The sequence below is a fragment of the Halichoerus grypus genome, chromosome 4 (genome assembly GCF_964656455.1).
Source record: "Halichoerus grypus chromosome 4, mHalGry1.hap1.1, whole genome shotgun sequence".
Classification (NCBI taxonomy): Eukaryota; Metazoa; Chordata; class Mammalia; order Carnivora; family Phocidae; genus Halichoerus; species Halichoerus grypus.
The window spans coordinates 51,516,284-51,538,824 of NC_135715.1; the positions used below are offsets into that span (position 1 = coordinate 51,516,284).

General features: G+C 39.0%; 1 protein-coding gene across 8 annotated transcripts in view; it reads right to left on the reverse strand.

The window, feature by feature from the left end:
* The window catches only part of MTRF1 (mitochondrial translation release factor 1), a 65,116-nt gene that overhangs the window by 1,991 nt on the left and 40,584 nt on the right, over positions 1-22,541 (reverse strand). For 7 of the 8 annotated variants that reach the window (XM_036119252.2, XM_036119244.2, XM_036119239.2 and 4 more), the window contains 3 exons: positions 18,168-18,285; positions 4,911-5,047; positions 3,406-3,504 (listed from right to left, as the gene is read on the reverse strand). In XM_036119252.2, coding sequence (XP_035975145.1) covers positions 3,406-3,504; positions 4,911-5,047; positions 18,168-18,285 — 354 coding nt within the window. The remainder of the gene's footprint in view (positions 1-3,405; positions 3,505-4,910; positions 5,048-18,167; positions 18,286-22,541) is intronic. The other variant, XR_013446938.1, reaches the window with a different exon arrangement.

Genomic DNA, 22,541 nt, shown 5'->3' on the forward strand with positions numbered 1-22,541 from the left:
TTGGTCTTTCTTGAATGATCTTAAAGTTGAATTTTATTTTTTTTTTTAAGATTTATTTATTTGACAGAGAGAGAGAGAACAAGGAGGGGGAGCAGCAGAGGGAGAAGCAGACTCCCCGCTGAGCAAGAAGCCTGACTGGGGGCTGGATCCCAGGACCCCAAGACCATGGAGGCAGAGGCTTAACCGACTGAGCCACCCAGGTGCCCCCTTTAAGTTGAATTTTAGGTTAAGTATATATATTCATCTTTTAAGTTAAACTGTAGCAGAAAAGATGCCTTAGTATCTTTGTATTCCACAAAACACCAGCATATATTAAAACCAATCAAAATTTAAAAGTAAAGCAAAAGCCCTATGATGAAGTTTTGAAATGAAAATTTATACCATTTTGAGCATAATATGGGGAATTGCTTATAAAATCAGCAGGCCCAGAGCTCAAATTATCATGGTATTGCCAAGGTGATTTCATCATTTGGAAATTATGTTAAAAGGATTATCACTCTTAACTGATAATCATATCACATTTAGAGTTTGATTGGATTAATCAGAGTGCTAGAGACACAAAGACCAAAGTTGAAGGATTTGGGATTCCTAATCTTCGGAAGCTCATAATCTAGTGACAGAGCTAGGCACCACTATCAGTGCAAGAAATTTAAAAAGAAGCAAGTGAGGGCTGTAAGGTTAATTTTAAGAAGAAGGTAGTATCAGGGAAGAGTTTAGGAAGGAAGAACAAGTTTGCATTAGATCTTAAAAACAGAACAGTGTTTTCTCCAAATAGAGACAAGCAGAGCATTTCAGTCAAAAGAATGAGGGTGAAGAAAGGCACAAAAACAAAGTATAAAGGGCAAGAGGAAATTTCCAGTGCGAGAGGAATACAAGGCAGGAGATAGGCTGATGTTAAGGAATTTGCACAAGGACTTTAAGCAGCAGAAAAAAAACATAAAACAGTATATTACAGGGTAGTCTGTGCATATGATCTAGATAAATAGAAGTAAAAATACAATTACCTACAGGAGAACTCATACTAAGAATACGAGGTGATCTCATAGAACCCAAGGATAGGAATGGAAAGGCTACTGCCACTGCCCTGGGAGTGAAGCTGGCCACAGGAACAGATGAATGTGGGGATTAGTATCATCAAGATTCTTTCCATCTAGTTCTATTTTTGCTCCTTTCAATATCAGCTTCATCTCTTACTGAACATTGCCTTCCCCTCATGGTTTGGAAATGTGGCTTCTAACCTCTTATACATTTTACATATTTCAGTTTTATCTGAGAGAATGGCCCTCTTTGTCTCCAGTTTAAAAATGCTAGGAAGGAACTCATTGGTGGGGGCTTGTTCTGATTTCTTCCCCAAACAAACCAATTATTGTCTTGGGTCAGGACCATGATCCTGTAAGAGCAGAGCAGCTTCATCAAGAACTATGTAAATGGAGTAGGGAGAGGGCAGCCTCTAAGATAAAGGCGCAAAGCTGAGCTTAGCTGAGCTGGGTCCTGCAGACATCCACTTTCTTCCCTCTCCACTCCTTCCATTCTGTCCTGTGGCCATTGTCCCCGGGGTTAAGGCCCGTATCGCTCTCCCTGCCTCATCTACAACTATTCTCTTCCTAAGTTACTCACTCCTACTAGTCTCTTTACTGTCCTTCATACAGATTTTAATGTTTTACTACATTTTTTTCATGACATTTCCAAACTTTATCCTTTCACTAATATGGGATGCTTTTTTTTCTTTCCAATGGGCTGGTTAGTCATTATGAGAGCACACAAGTATAATTTCCCTAATTATTTCTGAATCTGGCATGTTAGTTTAGTTAGTAATAACATGTTAGTATTCAGGCCAAAGCCAGATATTTTATAACTATAAAAGCCACTTAACCTGCCTCTGTTTCAACAATGAATACTAACTCGGGACCTAAGGGCTATTCTAAAAAATATTACCGGTCATAAGAATGCAGCCGTCTCAAGGAAAACCATCACCACTACCAGAAAAACAACTGAAAGAATATGGTGTAATCAGAACAATATGGCCAAACATGTTTGGTTATTACTGTGTGTTTCCTGAGGAAAGGGAAGTTAGCAAATATTTTCTCCTTTTTGACAAGGCTATTATGTTCCTATTCGAGACAGTCTTAAATTGCTAGGAAGACAGGGGAAGTGGCATAAGACACAAAGAAATTTCTAAATATTTTAAAAACACAGACATTTCCCTTGTAAAATTAGGACTTTAATTATGAGTATAGAATGGGACAGAATCAAGTGAAAGAAGCCCTAGGTATCACATAACATCAAGGAAAAACACCAAAACCATCTACCTCTTGTCTTTTGTACATAGTCCTTTATGAGAACCAGTTCATTTTCCCCTTCAGGGGAAACAAAAGGGGAATTTTCTTGTGCTTCATCATTAATGTATTAATGCCAATGGTCTGGCCAAATGGGATTTAGTTAGGTTAATGTTCAAACCATGCTGACAGGGTCTTTACCCAACAGCATAATTATAACTCCTAAATCTCATGAATAATTCATCGTGGTAGGCAGAACTCTAGGACGCCCCCTGGTGTGCACACCTTGCAGAACTCCCTCCCTTACGGGGAGGCAGAAGCTGTGAATATGATGGAATATCACTCCAGTGATATTAATCAGTTGATGTTGAGTCATTCAAAAGGAATATTACTGGGGTGGGCCTGACCTAAACAGATGAGCCCTTAAAAAGGCTTGAGCCATTCCTGCAAGAGATTCAAAGTGGGAGAGGGTATATGGAGGGGCCACTTAGCAAGCAACTTGTGGGTGGTCTTTAGGACCCGAGGGAAGAGAACCCAGCTCTGCTGTGCCCAGATTTCTAACCTACTGTAACCATAAGATAATAAATATTATTTTAAGCCAAGAGGTTTGTGGTAATTTGTTACACAGCAATAGGAATCTGATACAGTGTATATATGTATATTGAATATACCTTAATACACTGTGATTGCACAGCAAAGAATTTGGACTTCAAAGAGAACTGCTTCAAACTGGCACTAAGACCCCATTTCTTTTTTTTTTTTTTTTAAAGATTTTATTTATTTATTTGAGAGAGAGAGAGACAGCAAGAGAGGGAACACAAGCAGGGGGAGTGGGATAGGGAGAAGCAGGCTTCCCGCAGAGCAGGGAGCTGGATGCGGGGCTCGATCCCAGGACCCTGGGATCATGACCTGAGCTGAAGGCAGACGCTTAACGACTGAGCCATCCAGGCGCCCCTAAGACCCCATTTCTTACCAACAAACTAATATGAATGTTTGCCTATTTGGGGATACTACCTTAAACAGGCTTAATGATTTTAAATTACTTGGTAATATTTTAGATATAACTCTCTAAAATTTGAGTACACTTTCTTTGAAAAGCAAAGGTACATAAAGCATATTGTTATATTACCTTAATATCACGAACTTCATATGCTATCCTGTGGTCAGTGACTCTATCCTGGGTGAAATTATATGTCCGAATTCTCTCTGACTGGGCTCTTGTTCCCACCTGTGCCATAACAAAAAGGTAATTCATATTTTAACTTTATAATTACCTTTATTACAATGGAAAACATACTTATAAATGACTTTCTATTATATCAGTTTCAGTTTTTTGAAAAGATTTTATTTATTTATTAGAGAGAGTGAGAGAGCATGAGAGGGAGGAGGGGCAGAGGGAGAGGGAGAAGCAGGCTCTCACTGAGCAGAGAGCCCGATGCGGGGCTCGATCCCAGGAGCCTGAGATCATGACCTGAGCCGAAGGCAGACGCTACACGACTGAGCCACCCAGGCGCCCCAAATCCCAATGTCTTTTATTAATTCAGATGTCACCGAGTTCTTAGTGTTTATGTTATCACTTATGTGCCAAGAAGCAATGGTTTGTTAGTGAGCATTCCTACCTGTAAATGTATATATTGACGCTGGACAACAATCTAGGATTACCACAGAGGATTAATATTCCATTAATCCTGTCACTTTTACTACTTGGAAGTTAGAATGTGGGTAAGGAGAGCTAGAAGGGCAAAAGTGTGAGAAGATCAGGACATCTAGGCAAAAGAATAATTAATGGTTAAGTTTATATAATTCATTATCCTAAAAGGCCACAAAGTTTTCCAAATTTAGTGTAGCATACCCATCGGCAAACAACACAAAAGCAGTTATTCCACTTTCTCTTCCAACCTCTCTCAAAGACCAACTTTACATTTCTTAGGATTTAAAATCCTATAATTTGTTTACTTAAAACAATAACATTTATTCATTTTGCTTAGCATTTATCTACATATTTGAATAAATAATACTAGACATTTATATAGTACAAAATTCAGAAAGTACAAAAGGTATATATAGTGGAAATAAATCTCTCTTCTACCCCCTGCCCCTACATCCCATCAGTAACAATCATCATTACCAGTTTTTTGCAGTGCCATTTACTTTTCACCCCAGAGTTTTAATAAAAAAGCATAGGTTTTTAAATAAAAAATCTGCAAATCCCGTAATTTCCAGATAATTATTTTATTTTAACCTAATCTCCTCTCAAAACAGTCATGATACAAACACTGGAGGGAAACAACTGGGAAATAATTCTGAGTTTACACATATCTCATGTATTCATTTGCAAGCTGGCATGTCTAAATTTAGCCATAATCAGTTAGTCCATGTGCATGAAATTATTGCTTATTTACAAATAAACCTGTTTCCCTATGCTATAAGATATTCCCATTTGATCAAGAACAAATGCTACATTTTCTACATAAAATGATGACTTTGTGCAAAGGTATTATTATTTTTTATTTTAAGCAATCTTACACCCAACATGGGACTCAAACTCATGACCCCGAGATCAAGAGTCACATGCTCTTCTGACTGAACCAGCCAGGGCCCCGCAGAAGTATTATTATACTATATAAATCTTACCTGCAGTTTTCTAGTACTTTGTTGCTGACACCTGTCTTTCTCAATAATCTGCTGGTAGAGTCTAGCTCTCAACACACGCAAAGCTATTTCTTTATTTTTAATCTGTGATCGTTCTTGTTGGCATTCTACCACAAGCCCTGAAAAATAACAAGGATCAAAGGTAAACTGTAGCCTCCAGAAGCCAAATTAAGATAGAACTGAGATCTCAATGATGTATCAACAAAACTGGAAAAAAAAGATAGATCTCAGCAACATTTGAAAGGGGGAAAGGATAATCAGGAAAAGATCACAAAGGATTAAACACAATTCAGACTTAGCATACTTTAGAAACTATACCTGAATCATGCTAATAAAAGCAGTAGATGGCTATTTCGATTCTGAGATCTGAAGGAGGTATTTCAGATGAGAAGACTGGAAGCAGTAGCATCTGCAGATGGTTACACATACTTTCACACCCACAGCTCTGCCTCTCCCTTCCAGCTCATTCGGACAGACAGCCCAACACAGAGTCCCACCGCACGCAGTGCTGCTCCATTCTCTGTTTTAGTCAAGGAGCACTCAGCTTTCCGCCCTTAAGCCACAAATTCGCACAGAGCTGATGTTTTAAAAATGACTTGATACAACCCTAGTGTCCATCAATAGATGAATGGATAGGGCCACCTGGGGGGCTCAGTCGGTGAAGCGGCTGCCTTCGGCTCAGGCATGATCCCGGGGGGCATCGGGCTCCCTGCTCAGCGGGGAGTCTGCCTTGCTTTCTCTCACTCTCTCTCTAGTAAATAAATAAAATCTTAAAAAAAAAAATGGATGAATGGATAAAGAAGATACAGGGAGTGTGTATGTGTATAGATATATATTTATAAATGTATATATTTAGGAGTTGAGTTAAGATGGAGGAGTAGGGGGACCCTAAGCTTGCCTCATCCCTTGAACACAGCTTGATAAATATCAAATCATTTTGAACCAAACCCAAGAAATTGATCTGAGGACTGAGAGCACAAACTGCATATCTACAGGTAGAAAAAGCCATCTCATGGAAGGTAGGAGCTGTGGAGAGTTGATTTGGGGGAGAGAAAAGCTGGGGGTGCTGCGGAAAGGAGGGAGCCCTGATCATGGGCAGAGGAGTGCGGGGGGGGGGAGAGAGAGAGAGAAAAGCAGCAGGCAAGGGATTGCACAAAAACAAAACCTATTCCCCAAAACCAGTGACTGGGAAAAGGAGAGGGGCTGACTACTGCTAGTTTTTATAAGCAGCGGAGCCTGAAGTCTGAAGTTTTAGAAGCTCGTGCCATCGATGGGGTTGTGCCTGGCGGGCTTAGTGTTGCTCTGGTGGGAAAGGAGGGTGGAGACCTGGAAGTAGGAGGCGTGGTCTGAGGATCCCCTGGTCCCCTTTTTGGAGTGCATCTGGGAGCGGTGGCATGGCCTTTCTGGAGACAGAAGAACTAGTGGCGCTGATGTGTGTCCCTGTTCCCTGTGTAGGAACAGAGACACCGGCTGAGGGCAACAAACCTCGGTGCTGGCTTTTAGCTGCACTTTACCATAAACCGCCGTGTGGTTGTGTGACTGCTTTTCTGGGACAAACCAGAACCAGCTAGCGTGGCGAGACCTTCCCCAAGAGGATCAGCGTGGGTCTGTGCCATGTGGATCCCTAAAATTTGGAGTTCTGAAACAGCCATGTGCCTGAGATAAAACACAGGAGTATTGTGCTGCCTAGTACGCAGACAGCTCAGATACAAACAGGGTGACGGCAGGGATCTGACGGAAGTCGGGGACACAAGAGGGGTGATGGTTTGCTCATCTGAAGAGTGCTGGTGCGAACTCCCTGCTCCAGGAGAGCGAGCAGGGCAAGGCCATTTTCTCCCTTGCCCACCAGCACTGACGGACTTCAGAGAGCAACACAGTGCCACCCAGTGGAGGCTGAAGCCACTTACACCAAGCTCACCAAGCTCACCAAGCTCTGGCCCCACCAAATCCTGGAGGTACATTTCCACTAGCGCAAATGGGCCTGCAGCACAGCAGGCCCCACCCTAGACCAGCACAGATCCCTTACAGGCACCAAGTCTACAGATCACAAAGTGCTGCAAAACTTCAGCTCTAGGGGAAATAGGATCTACCTTCTTTTTTTTTTTTTTTAAGATTTTATTTATTTGACAGAGAGAGCATAAGCAGGGGGAGAGGGTGAGGGAGAGCAAGAAGCAGGCTCCCCGCTGAGCAGGGAGCCCGACGTGGGGCCTGATCCCAGGACCCCGGGATCATGACCTGAGCCAAAGGCAGATGCTTAACCGACTGAGCCACCCAGGTGCCCCTGGATCTAGCTGCTTATAACAAGCAGGCCAAAACACAGCTAGTTAAAACTTGCCACACACTGGACAAGGTCCAAACACCCCTCACTGCAGGCAAGGAGAAACTGCAGAGGACTGACCTGAGGAAGGAGCAGACAAAACACAACAGCAGAGTGCACACTCTGAAACACCTCCTGAATCTCTAAGCCCAAGACAGTATAGGACCTCTTTTTTTTTGTGGGGGGGGGCGGGGACACCTCTTCTCAATATAGCCATTACTCTCAGGAGCAGGAATATAACAGGCTTTCCTAACAATCACAAAAAAACAGCGACCTAGACAAAATGACAAGACGGAAGAATTCACCCCAAAAGAAAGAACAGGAAGAAGTAATAGCCGGGATTTAATCAAAAGAGATAGAAGTAAGATGCCTGAATGAGAATTTAAAACAACAATTATAAGGATACTAGCAGGGCTTGAGAAAATCATAGAAGATACCAGAGAATCCCTTACTGCAGAGAGAAAAGAACTAAAAAACTAGTCAGGACAAAGTAAAAAATGCTATAATCAAGATGCAAAACTGACTGGATGTGATGATAACAAGGATGGATGAGCACAGGATATAGATGTAGATGATAAAATTATGGAAAATAATGAAGCTGAAGAGAAGAGGGAAAGAAAAGTATTGGATCATGAATGTTGACTTAGGGAAATCAGTGACTCTTCAAAGCATAACATTCGTATCATAGGAGTCCCAGAGAAGAAGAAAGAGAAAAAGGGGCAGGTTTATTTGAGCAAATTATAGCTGAAAACTTCCCTAATGTGGGGAAGGAAACAGACATCAAAATCCAAGAAGCACAGAAAATTCCTATTGAATTCAACAAAAGCTGGCTATCACCAAGACATATCACAGTCAAATTCACAAAATACACAGACAAGGAAAGAATCCTGAAAGCAGCAAGGGAAAAATGTCCTTAACCTACAAGGGAAGACATTTCAGGTTCCCAGCAGATCTATCCACAGAAACCTGGCAGGCCGGAAAGGACTCGCATGATATATTCAACGTGCTGAATGGGAAAAATATGCAGCCAAGAATACTTTATCCAGCAAGGCTGCCATTCAGAATAGAAGGAGAGATAAAGAGTTTCCAAGACAAGCAAAAACTAAAGGAGTTTGTGACCACTAAACCAGCCCTGCAAGAAATATTAAAGGGGATTCTTTGAGTGGGGGAAAAAAAAGACCAAAAGCAACAAAGACTAGAAAGGAAGATAGAACATCACCAGAAACACCAACTTTACAGGTAACACAATGGGCACTAAATTCATATGCATTAATAATCACTCTGAATGTAAATGGACTAAATGCTCCAATCAAAAGACACAGGATATTAGAATGGATAAAAAAATAAGACCCATCTATATGCTGCCTATAAGAGACTCATTTAATTAATTTATTTATATATTTTTTAAAGATTTTATTTTATTTGAGAAAGAGAGCAAGTGTGAGAGAGACCACAAGCAGAGAGGAGGGGCAGAGAGAGAGGGAGAAGCAGACTCCCCGCTGAGCAGGGAGCCCAATGTGGGACTCATCCCAGGACCCTGGGATAATGACCTGAGCTGAAGACAGATGCTTAACCAACTAAGCCACCCAGGCACCCTTTTTTAAAAAAAATTATTTTATTTACTTATTTGAGAGAAAGAACAAGAGAGAGAAGAAACTCATTTTAGACCTAAAGACACCTGCAGATTGAAAATGAGGGTATGGAGAACCATCTATCATGCTAACGGACATCAAAAGAAAGCCAGAGTACAAACTAAAGTTTAAACCAAAGACTGTAACAAGAGCTGAAGGAGGGCACTATATCAATAAAGGGGTCTATCCAACAAGGAAATCTAACAATTGTAAATATTTATGCTCCCAACTTGCAAGTACTCAAATATAAATCAGTGAATAACAAACAAAGAAACTCACTGACAATAATACAATAATAGTACTTTAACACCCCACTCACAGCAATGGACATAGGCAGAAGATCAACAAGGAAACAAGGGCTTTGAATGATACACTGGACCTGATGGACTTAACAGATATATTCAGAACATTCCATCCTAAAGCAGAATACACATTCTTTTTGAGTGCACATGGAACATTCTCCAGGATAGATCACATACTGGGTCACAAATCAGTCCTCAACAAGTACAAAGAGACTGAGACATACCATGCATAGTTTCTGACCACAATGCTATGAAACTTGAAGCCAACCACAAGAAAAAATTTGGACAGACCACAAATACATGTAGATTAAAGAACATCTTACATGAATGGGTTAACTAGGAAATTAAAGAAGACGTTAAAAAAAAATACATGGAAGCAAATGAACATGAAAACATGAACATGACAGTCCAAAAACCTTTGGGATGCAGCAAAGGTGGTCCTAAGAAGGAAGTATATTGCAATACAGGCCTATCTCAAGAAGCAAGAAAAGTCTCAAATACACAACCTAACATTACACCTAAAGGAGCTACAAAAGGAACAGCAAATAAACCCTAAAGCTAGCAGAAGAAGGGAAATAATAAAACTTAGAGCAGAAATAATCGATACTGAAGCAAACAAACAAAGAACAGTAGAACAGATCAACGAAGCCAAGAGCTGGTTCTTTGTTTTTTGTTTTTTTTTTTTTAAGATTATTTATTTATTTATTTATTTGACAGAGAGAGACACAGTGAGAGAGGGAACACAAGCAGGGGGAGTGGGAGAGGGAGAAGCAGGCTTCCTGCGGAGCAGGGAGCCCGATGCAGGGCTCGATCCCAGGACCCTGGGATCATGACCTGAGCCGAAGGCAGACGCTTAACGGCTGAGCCACCCAGGCTCCCCAAGAGCTGGTTCTTCGAAAGAATTAATAAAATTGATAATCTCCCACCTAGACTTATCAAAAAGAAAGGAGAAAGTACCCAAATAAATAAAATCATGAATGAAAGAGGAGAGATCACAAGCAACACCACAGAAATACAACCAATTACAAGAGAATATTATGAAAAATTATATGCCAATGAACTGGGCAATGGAAGAAATGGAAAAATTCCTAGAAACATACAAACTACCAAAACTGAAACAAGAAGCAGAAAATTTGAACAAACCTATAACCAGTAAAAAACTGAATCAGTAATCAAAAATCTCCCAACAAGGGGTGCCTGGGTGGCTGAGTCAGTTAAGCATCTGCCTTCAGCTCAGGTTGTGATTCTGGGGTCCTGGGATTGAGCCCCACGTTGGGCTCCTTGCTCGGCAGGGAGCCTGCTTCTCCCTCTCCTTCTGCCCGTCTTCCCGCTCATGCTCTCTCTCTCTCAAATAAATAAATAAAAATCTTTAAAAAAAAAAAAAAATCTCCCAACAAACAAGAGTCCAGGGCCAGATGGCTTCCCAGGGGAATCCTACCAGGCATTTAAAGAAATTAATACCTATTCTTCTGAAAGTGTTCCAAAAAATAGAAATGGAAGGAAAACTTCCAAACTCATTCTATGAGGCCAGCATCAACTTGATCCCAAAACCAGACAAAGACCCCACTAAAAAGGACAATTACAGGTCAATATCCCTGATGAACATATTTCAATAGTACATCAAAAGGATTATTCTCCACAACCAAGTGGGATTTATTCCTGGGCTGCAGGGGTAGTTCAATCTCCGCAAATCAATTGGGGTGATACACCACATTAATAAAAGAAAGGACAAGAACCATACGATCCTCTCAATAGATGCAGAAAAAAAGCATTTGACAAAATACAGCATCCATTCTTGATAAAAACCCTCAACAAAGTAGGTATAGAGGGAACATACCTCAACATCCTAAAAGCCATATATGAAAGACCCACAGCTAGTATCATCTTTGATGGGGAAAAACTGAGATGTTTTCATCTATGGTCAGGAATAAGACAGGGATGTCCACTCTCACCATTAGCCTCAGCTCTGATCTTGATGAAGTCCCAATAGTTTATATATGAACTATTTAGCCTCAGCAGTCAGACAACAAAAAGAAATAAAAGGTATCCAAACAGCAAGGAAGAAGTTAAACTTTCACTATTTGCAGACAATGTTATACTCTTATGTAGAAAACCTGAAAGACTCTACCAAAAAATTGCTAGAACTGATACAGGAAAATTCAACAAAGTCACAGGATATAAAATCAATAATGCACAGAAATCTGTTTCATTTCTATACACCAATAATGAAGCAGGAGAAAAAGAAATCAAGGAAGATTTCAAAAGAAATCAATCAAAAGAAATAAAAAATAAATTTACAATTGCACCAAAAACCAGAAGATACCTAGGAATAAACCTAACCAAAGAGGTAAAAGATCTGTACTCTGAAAACTATAGAACACTTATGAAAGAAATTGAAAAGGACACAAAGAAATGGAAAAACATTCCATGCTCATGGATTGGAAGAACAAAAATTGTTAAAATGTCTGTATTACCCAAAGCAATCTACACATTCAATGCAATCCCAATCAAAATAACACCAACATTTTTTTACAGAGCTAGAACAATCCTAAAATTTGTATGGAACCAGAAAAGACCCCAAATAGACAAAGCAATCCTGAAAAAGAAAAGCAAAGCTGGAGGCATCACGATTCCAGACTTCAAGCTATATTACAAAGCTGTCATGAAGACAGTTAAGATACTGGCACAAAAACAGACACACAGATCAATGGAACAGAGCAGGAAACCCAGAAATGGACCCACAACTATATGGTTAACTAATCTTCAACAAAGCAGTAAAGAATATCCAATGGAAAAAAGAGTCTCTTCAACAAATGGTGTTGTGAAAACTGGACAGCCACATACAGAAGAATGAAACTGGATCCCTTTCTTACACCATACAGAAAAATAAACTCAAAATGGATGAAAGACCTAAATGTGAGACAGAAAACCATCAAAATCCTAGAGAAGAACACAGGCAGCATCCTCTTTGACCTCGGTCATAGCAACTTCTTACTAGACACATCTCCAAAGGCAAGGGAAACAAAAGCATATATGAACTATTGGGACTTCATCAAGATAAAAAGCTTCTGTACAGCAAAGGAAATAGTCAACAGAACTAAAAGGCAGTCTATGGAATGGGAGAGGGTATTTGCAAATAACGTACCTGATAAAAGGTTAGTACCCAAAATCTATAAAGAACTTATCAAACTCGATACCCAAAAACCAAATAATCCAGTTAAGAAATGGGCAGAAGACACGAATAGATATTTTTCCAAAGAAGACATCCAAATGGCCAATAGATACATGAGAAGATGCTCAAAATCACTCATCATCAGGGAAATACAAATAAAAACCATTAGATAACATCTTACACCTGTGAGAATGGCTAAAATTAACAAGAGGAAACAACAAATGTTAGCAAGGATGCGGAGAAAGGGGAACCCTCTGACACTGTTGGTTGGAACGCAAGCTGGTGCAGCCACTCTGGAAAACAGTATGGAAGTTCCTCAAAAAAGTTAAAAATAGAACTACCCTATGACCCAGCAATTGTACTACTAGGTATTTACCCAAAGAATACAAAAATACAGAGTGGAAGGGGTACATGCACCCCAATGTTTACAGCAGCAGTGTCCACAATAGGCAAACTATGGAAAGAGCTCAGATGTCCATCGACAGATGAATGGATAAAGAAGATGTGGTGTGTATATATATATATATATATATATATATATATATATATATATATATATAATGGAATATTATTATTCAGCCATCAAAAAGAATGAAATCTTGCCATTTGCAACAATGTGGATGGAGCTAGAGTATTATGCTAAGCAAAATAAGTCAACCAGAGAAAGACAAATACCAGATGATTTCACTCTTGTGTTGAATATAAGAAACAAAAGAGATGAACATATGGGAAGGGAAAAAAAAAAGAGAGGGATGCAAAGCATAAGAGACCCTTAATGATAGAGAACAAACTGAGGGTTGATGGAGGGAGGTGGGTGGGGGATGGGCTAAATGGGTGATGGGCATTAAGGAGGGCACTTGTGATGAGCACTGGGTGTTATATGTAAGTGATGAATTACTAAATTGTACTCCTGAAACCAATATTACACTATATCTTAACTAGAATGTAAATAAAAACTTGAAAAAGAAAAAAATATATTTATATATATAATATATCCGTACTGGCATATTACTCAGCAGTAAAAAAGAATTAAAAAAAGAATGAAATCTTGCCATTTGCAATAACATGGAATGTAGAGGGCATAATAGTAAGTGAAATGTCAGCTAGAGAAAGACAAGTACCAATGATTTCATTCATATGTGGAATTTAAGAAACAAAACAAACACACAAAGAAATATGGAGATGAAAAAACAGACTCTTGGGCCGCCTGGGTGGCTCAGTCATTAAGCGTCTGCCTTTGGCTCAGGTCATGGTCCCAGGGTCCTGGGATCAAGCCCCACATCAGGCTCCCTGCTCGGTGGGAAGCCTGCTTCTCCCTCTACCACTCCCCCTGCTTGTGTTCCCTCTCTCGATGTGTCTCTCTCTCTGTCAAAAAAATAAATAAAATCTTTAAAAAAAAACCAAAAAAACCAGACTCTTAAATATATAGAACGAAATGGTGGTTACCAGAGGGGAGGCAGGTGATGGGGATTAAGAGTACAGTTATTGTGATAATAAGAGGTGCCTCCTTCCTTTTGATTTTCTTAGTAACATTTTCTTTTCTCTAGCTTAATTTATTATAAGAATGTAGTATATAGGGACGCTTGGGTGGCTCAGTCAGTTAAGCATCAGCCTTCGGCTCAGGTTATGATGCCAGAGTCCTGGGATTGAGTCCTGCATTGGGCTCCTTGCTCAGCGGGGAGCCTGCTTCTCCCTCTGCCTGCCTCTCTCTCTCAAAAAATAAATAAAATTTAAAAAAAATCTTAAAAAAAAAGAATGCAGTATATAATACATGCAACACAAAATCTGTGTTAATCACTGTTTATGATATTGGTAAGGCTTCTTTCTGGTCAATGGTAGGCTATTAGTAGTTAAGTTTTGAGGTAATCAAAAGTTATTATGTGTATTTTTGACTGCAAGGGGTTGGAGGGGTTAGCACCCCTAATTTCCATGTTGTTCAAGGGTCAATATATAGATGTTGTATATATTGTTGTTGTGTATAGAAACCAATGAAAAGAAACTAAACTCTTTATAAGGAGGAGTTTAGAGTGAATGTTTCTCAGTTGTCCTGGCTCTAAATTCAGCTAATCCCACATCTAATCATACATGTTTTCGTTAGCCAACTTCTGGATTTGGGTGGGTTTTGCCCACTGTGTAGCCCAGTTACAAGCCCAAATCTAGACCTGACATAGTGACCCTTGAAACTTCAGGCTGCACTGTTCTTAACTTTGCAGCTACCACTCTAAAGGTCTATGTCCAATCCTGCTCTCAGGTACATTACAGGTGAAAAGTACTTTTCTTTCTGAACCACAAAACCCAAAAACCATATTCGCTTAGGCCAGCTGAACTGATATAGTGGCAACTATTTTGGTGGAGATTTAAAAAATTCCTATAAAATTCTACTGTCCCAAAACAAAACAAAATTCTACTTTCCAAATTATGTTTTCACCCTGTCTAAATAAGCTACAGTCTACACCTGCTAATACTTTTAGTAGGAACACCTAGGTTTCACTTCTATTAGTTTATTCTTTTTTTAAATTTTAATGATATCTTTTTATTTTAACCATCCAAGATATTATTATTGCTGTTGTATATAGTTTTTTATTTAATTATTAACATATAATGTATTATTTGTTTCAGGGGTACACGTCTGTGATTCATCAGTCTATTAGTTTATTCTTTTTTTAAGATTTTATTTATTTATTTGATAGAGACACAGCGAGAGAGGGAACACAAGCAGGGGGAGTGGGAGAGGGAGAAGCAGGCTTCCCGTGGAGCAGGGAGCCTGATGTGGGGCTTGATCCCAGGACCCTGGAATCATGACCTGAGCCAAAGGCAGATGCTTAACGGCTGGGCCACCCAGGTGCCCCATTAGTTTATTCTTGACTGCTTTATTGCAGCCATGTGGGCTGGGGCACCAACTTGCTTTCATCTTCAGGCATTTGCCTGGAGCTATCTTGGATCTGCTATTCTTTTTTCACCACCCAAAAGGATATGAAAATATTCATTTCAAGATGGCTAGACATTCATAAGCTTTCCTCCAAATTCCTCTTCTCAGCTGACCGGCAGTAAGCTTGGCTTATACATTGGCACTATTCCTATCCAGTGGCTCAGGTCAGAATTTTTAGCTTAAAACTCTTACTTACCAGCTCAGTAATTTCCAAGAGAATCACTTAATCATATATTTTAATATACTTTCTATAAAGGAGTATTTAATCATTAAATATTCCCTTAGGAATAGAGGATTAGGGTAGAGGGAGGTAATCTGAATAATAGAAGAGCTGTTGAAATAAGATGCTAGGGTTGTTAAAAAACTCTAAAAGGGCTTTAAAAAAAAACCAAACTTTTCTCAGTGTTGTTTCAATACTCTATGGGAGATTCCAAAATTCCAGGTAGCAATTGGACCAAGTGGGTATTTAATATATATTTGCTAAATAACTACATTTATTATTTAAAAGATTATCAATTATAAATGAAAACAAATATACCGTATTTTATTCTAAATAGCCCATTTAAAAAAATGAACATCTCTGAACTTGAGAGGCATCTTACCCTCACTGGCATATGATAGCTTAATTGGTAGTGTTTTTTATATTTCTTCATAGTAACAAAATAGTGATGTGTCATTCAGTTAATGAGTTCTTAGATTAGATGAAATAAATTATACATAATCATAGGTTTAATAAAAATCCTGTAATCTTAAAAGTGCAAAATATGGAAGAATTAGGTATTATCCATAATCTATGATGATGAAGTAATACAGTGTAAGAATTACAGAAGCCCACTTTCACTAACTGGTAAGAAACTAAAAAGCTTGCTTTAAAGCACAAAATATTCATGTCTTCATCTTGATTTGATAAATTTTACAAAAAAAAGTAACTTTTCCTTGAACAAACATTTAACCATACCCCTATGGTACTACTCTTCCAATGGTTGAAAAATGGAGTTCTATAGAAGCAGTGGGTTAGAAAAAAATGTGAGTCTTCAGAATCCATGTGCAAGAGGGTAATGGAAGAATGACCTATAGCTCTCACTTTCAAGTCTAGCAGGGACACAGTTCCCATTCTAAGGGTCGTGGAATGGACAGATTAGAGGAAAGGCTGAGTTTTCTTTGCAATAGATGCTGAAATCACGGTAAACCTCAAAGTACACGGCTGACTCAAGAAATCACTTGCTCATAACAACATGGATTCATAAAGTCAGTAGGCCTTGTAATGCATTGCCTAAGGGAAGGTTTGAGGGTAAGTCCTAAGGCTTTTAAATCAAAGAACTAGATCTAAGTGGCTAAAAACTAATTTGGCTCAAGGTAAGCTTGGCAACAAAAACATTGGTCATTTTTTGTAAAGTCAGTAATTTATGGCTGCACAAGGGTATAGGTTTTAAAATATTTTGGTTCATTTTTGTCAGAATTTTTATCACTTTTACCTGATTTTTTCTCATTTTAATTTTTAATTCAGCTTCAGCTCATTATTACTATTCTGGACAGTTTATAACAGAGAACAGTATCCCGCAATACAAGGCTGAGGTAAAACACACTAAGTATCCAAAAATTTGTGGATTTCTTAGGTAAATTATGGTAAGTTACAAATATTATCACCTCATTTTTGGTGAAAAAGGATATTATGAGAGCCTAATCTTCATCTACTACATTAAGATGTCAGTATGTATGTAATCTTATAACTAATTGATCAGAAGAGCATGAACTGCCTAATATGAGGTAATTACCAGAAAAAATAGCTAAGAGTTTAAACTGGCTGCCTGTGGGTAATGGGGCTTTAGGGTCAAGGAAGGAGGGAGAGGGAGGAAAGAGAGGGGCAAGGAGCTGCTGGTTTTTGTTAGAGGACTTTCCCACTGGCCTTTAAAACCATTTAATATTTAATAACATAAAAAATAATTTTAAAAGGGAAAGAAATTTTAAAAGCTTAAAATTTAGTTTAAAATCTGAAAGATGGGGGCACCTGGGTGGCTCAGTCGGTTAAGCATCTGCCTTCAGCTTGGGTCGTAATCCCAGGGTCCTGGGATCGAGCCCCACGTCGGGCTCCCTGCTCAGCAGGGAGTCTGCTTCTTTCTCTCCCTCTTCCTCTCCTCCTTGCTCTTGCTCTATCTCTCTCAAATAAATAAATAAATAAAATTAAAAAAAAATAAATAAAATCTGAAAAATGATAGAAGTATTTAAAATCACAGTAAGGGCTGCAAAACTACCTCAGAGTATACCAAAATTACCAATATTCAAAATAACAGCATTAATGCAACACGGAACAGTGGATCTAGTGGTCAGTCTGTAAGAGGACAGAAGCTCCACTGCAGGTGCATGTCCAGGACTGTTTTCGTGTTTGTTTTTAGGCTGGGGCACCTCTGGTTGCTCACCGCTGTCCAGTATACCTGGGCAGCTTCTCTGAATAGGTCCACTCAGTGTCTGCATCCTTTAAGAGAGGTGCCTTTTCCAAACAGAAGTGGAATATGAACACATTGGGGACTGCAGACCCACGACTCCAGTGTCACCTTTTAAAGGGTTTGTGCAAGAAACGAGACACTAACATAAAACTATTTTCTTCTCAATGTTGAATAGTTTTTTTGTTTTTTTTTTAAGATTTTATTTATTTGACAGAGAGAGACACAGCGAGAGAGGGAACACAAGCAGGGGGAGTGGGAGAGGGAGAAGCAGGCTTCCCGTGGAGCAGGGAGCCCGATGCCAGGCTCGATCCCAGGACCCTGGGATCATGACCTGAGCCAAAGGCAGACGCTTAACGACTGAGCCACCCAGGTACCCTCAATGTTGAATAGTTTTATAAGACGTAAAAACAGGTCCAAAGTACAAAAGCAAACAGACTTGATTACCTGTGGGGATATGGACAAGTCTGACAGCGCTATCAGTTGTATTAACATGCTGCCCTCCTGCTCCTTTGGCTCGAAATGTATCTATTCGCAAATCCTTGGAGTCCACCTTCACATCTACCTAGAACAAAAGGGACAATGGAAGTCAATTCTACACTCAACAAACACTTTTTTTTTTTTTTAAAGATTTTTATAATTTATTTGTCAGAGAGAGAGAGAGCACAAGCAGGGGGAGTGGCAGGCAGAGGGAGAAGCAGGCTCCCCGCTGAGCAGGGAGTGATGTGGGATGCGATTCCAGGACCCTGGGATCATGACCTGAGCCGAAGGCAGACGCTTAACTGACTGAGCCACCCAGGCGTCCCAACAAATACTTCAATACTAAATTTATTTCAAGATTTTTCGAATAAACTGTGCTGTTTTGTTCTAAGTCATAGCCATTAGACTAAGAAATAGCTTCTACCAATGAAAGAACCGTAAACTCCCTATTCCAATGGATGCTATTTTTTGATGCTATAAGATCATTGAGTTATGCAATCTTTCAAGTTTCATCATCCATCATCCCACAAAGCCACAGGATAGAAAATATACTCTCTCTATATATATGTATATGTGTATGTGTGTGTGTGTGTATAATGTATATACATTATTCCCCAATTCTGTATTTGCAAATTCACCTACTTTATTTGTTCCTCAAAATCAATTATTGCAGCATTTTCACAATCACTAGCGAACAGGTGCAGGGCAGCAAAAAATCCAAGGTGCACATTCCCAGCTGACGTCCAACAAGGTGACAGTTTGCTTTCTTTTTTCAGTTTGATCAGAGAATGAAGACAAGAGGCAGAGCAGTATAGTACAAGAAGCTCTGGCTCTTGGGTCAGCTGGATGGGGTGTGAACCCCAGTTCTGGCATCTGGTAGTGAAGTGGCCTCAGGTAAGTCACCTAAACACTTCTGAACCTCATTTTCTCTTTGTAAAATAAAGAAAATAGAATCTATTCTAAGTAACTAGGATGGGTTACTTTTTTCGGTTTTTAAATTTTATTTATTTATTTGGATAGGTCACTTTTAAGATTATAATCTACCTGAGATACATAGATACAGAAATATATATAGGTATATAAACATATGTATACCTGAGCGTGCACACACACACACACACACACATATTTCCCCTAGGGGAAATGATAGTTCAGTATTTGCTAAATCAGTGTTCGCTGAGTCTTTACAGAACATAACCACTGTGAACAATGAGAACCGACTATTAGTGGGACTGAATGGAGGCATCCAAAAAGGTATGTTCACATTCTAACCACTAGAACATTATTTGGAAAAAGAGTTGTTACAGCTGTAATTGAGTTCAGATGAGATCATCCTGGATTATTCAGATAGGCCCTAAATCCAATGAGAAGTGTCCTCAGACAGCCAGAGGAGAGATAAGAGGAGACGAACATGTGCATTCAGAGTCATACAACTTCAAGCCAACGGACACCTGGAGACACCAGAAACTGGGAGAGTCAAGGGAGCATTCCCCACCAGAAGCTTTGGAGGGAGCACAGCCCTGGCGATACCTTGAGTTTGGACTCCTGGCCTCTAGAACTGTGAGACAACAAATTTTTACTGTTTTAAGCCCCTATGTTTGTGGTAATTTGTTACACACACACACACACACACACACATACACACACACACATAGTTACAAAATACAGTGTTTTTCAGGGGAGAACTAACATCTTATTTCACATTTATCATTCATTCCTATGAATGACAGATAGCAAGTGTGACTCTTCTCTTTGTAAAGCACAGTAATAACAGGGTCAGCTTTAGAATCCAATATACAACGTGGTTATTCTTTTGTTTCCTCTAAAATGAGCACTATACTGTGAAGAAAAAGATTATGCAGCTTTTGTTAAAATATGCCAGTGTCGGCTACCTTAAAATTTCAATAGACACTAAAGAGATCAAGAGCAATTTCCCATTTTTTGTGGTTTCAGTATACTAAAGTTATATAGCAAATATATGTATATTATATGTCATATTCTCCCAAATGTTATAGAAACTATCTAATGACTGTTGGGAAATTCTCAACAAAGAAACAGTGACTTAATAATATACAAATAATTTTAAATGTCAATTAAGAGAATAATAAGACTTTGCTCTTTTATGAAAATCAAACTCCACCACATGGGTTTAATTTTCAAGAACATAAAGAGAATAAGGGGATGGGTGAGAACAGTGGAAGGAATAAAGAGGGAAGCAAGACAACTCAATAGCTTTGATTTCTGAGTGACATAAATGCTTCCATACACCAAAAATGAAATTAGATAAAAGAGGAAGGAAAATTCAAATCCTAATATTCAATAGGAAAAGAAAACGTATTAATCAAAATATTTACCATAATGATATCATAATCACATAGACAAACACTATTTCAGATGGTCTTTGAACATCGTGTTCTGACTATGCTTTCTTGGTGGACTATATTCTAAGTACAGAAATCAATCTTAAACATTACTCAGTAGTTTACTAAGTAATTTTATTTTATTTTATTATTTTTTTTACTAAGTAATTTTAAAACAGTTTATTTATTTATATATGCTATATAACAAGGAAAAAAGTAAATATATTAATGTGATTAAGAAATAAAATTTTTACTCTAAGTGGAAAGAGATATAAATACAAAATGCAAGATGGTGAGGGGGGAAAAACTTCCTGTAATGTTAAATTTGAGTTGGTAATCATAATTTGAACCAGTGATTTAAAATGATATGTATCTCCTAGCTCTGTCCACTGAAGAATCTAAATATAAGCACACTTTAGTAATAATGAGCACACCTAGGACCTAGATCTTGATTTTTGGGTACATTTCTCACCAAAAGAAATGAGATCTGACTCCAAGTCTGAGGCACAAAAGCAGAAGGTGGGCTTAGGATATCTAATTATACCAGAAAGCAAGGATGTGCTCAAAAATTGATGGGGTCATTGCAAAAGGGACTGCCCTCAAAAGGCTACTACTGGCCAAATCAGGGACAAGGTTGAACATCAAAAACAGTAGTGATTCTAACTCACAGAATTTAAAAAACAAATGTGTAATCTATAATGAGGTCAACAGATGGAACAATATTGAGTTTATGATGAGGTAAAATAAAAGAGAAAGCAAGCAAGAAGGAAGGAGGAGAGAAGGTAGTAGAGAGGAAAGTTCTTGACAGAAAAGAATGCCAGTTAATAAACATAGAAGAAATGACAGAGTTACAAAATCACCATCTTCCACCCCCAACGAAATAACTGATTCAGGCAAAAAAGATCACTAATGGATGTTTAGATCGTGGAAACAGGTTATATGTGGAAACAGGCTATATGTACCCTCGGGATTACACAGCAACTGCAAAGACAAAAATATACTTTTACAATGGAGACAGTTTTTTGGTCACCATGTTTAAACTAATCTTCACTAAATCTGATATTATGTGCCTTCTGATAAGATGCAACTTGAATATGACTACACCTGTAAGTATTCTTGCTAAAAATGTGTGACCTGAATGCGATAAAGGAACAAGTTAAAGAGTACCAGGAGGAAACAAATGAATCCAAAATGTGGGATACCTTACAAGACAAAGGCTCCAGACTCTTCAAATAATTAATGTCATTAAAAAAAAAAAGGTTGAGGGGCACCTGGGTGGCTCTGCCAGTTGAGCATCCAACTCCTGATTTTGGCTCAGGTCATGATCTCAGGGTCATGGGAGCGAGCCCTGCATCAGGCTCCATGCTCAGTGGGGAGTCTGAGTTCTATAATCCAGCTTTAGTAAATTATTGAGCCCAAGGAGGGGGTTGTGGAAACCTCTCAGTTCATAGCCACTTGGTTGGAAACACAGGTGAGAACCTGGACTTGTGACTGGCCTCTGAAGTGGGAGGGGAGGAAGTCTTGTGAGGCCCAGCTCTTAGCCTGTGGGGTCTGATGCTATTCCCCAGTAGATGGTGTCAGAATTGAGTTGAATTGTAGGACGCCTACTTGGTGTCCACACAGAATTGAAGAAATTGCTTGGTGAACAAAAAAACTTGACACATTTAGAGTGGAGAAGTATTCTGTGAGTAGACAGAAGCACAGGAGTTTTTCCTAGACAATAATATTACAGACTTATGGTTGATTTTCACAGATAATGGTGTTTTTTTCCAAATAATTTTTCAATCTTATTATTGATATTATAACAAAGGTCTCCAATCTATTGGTTCCTGGGGATAAGCGCATTTAAATCCTATAGAAAAATTATGGGGTTGGGGCACTTGGGTGGCTCAGTTGGCTAAGTGTCCAACTCTTGATTTCGGCTCAGGTCGTGATCTCAGCATTGTGAGATCAAGCCTCGTGTTGGGTTCTGCACTGGGTA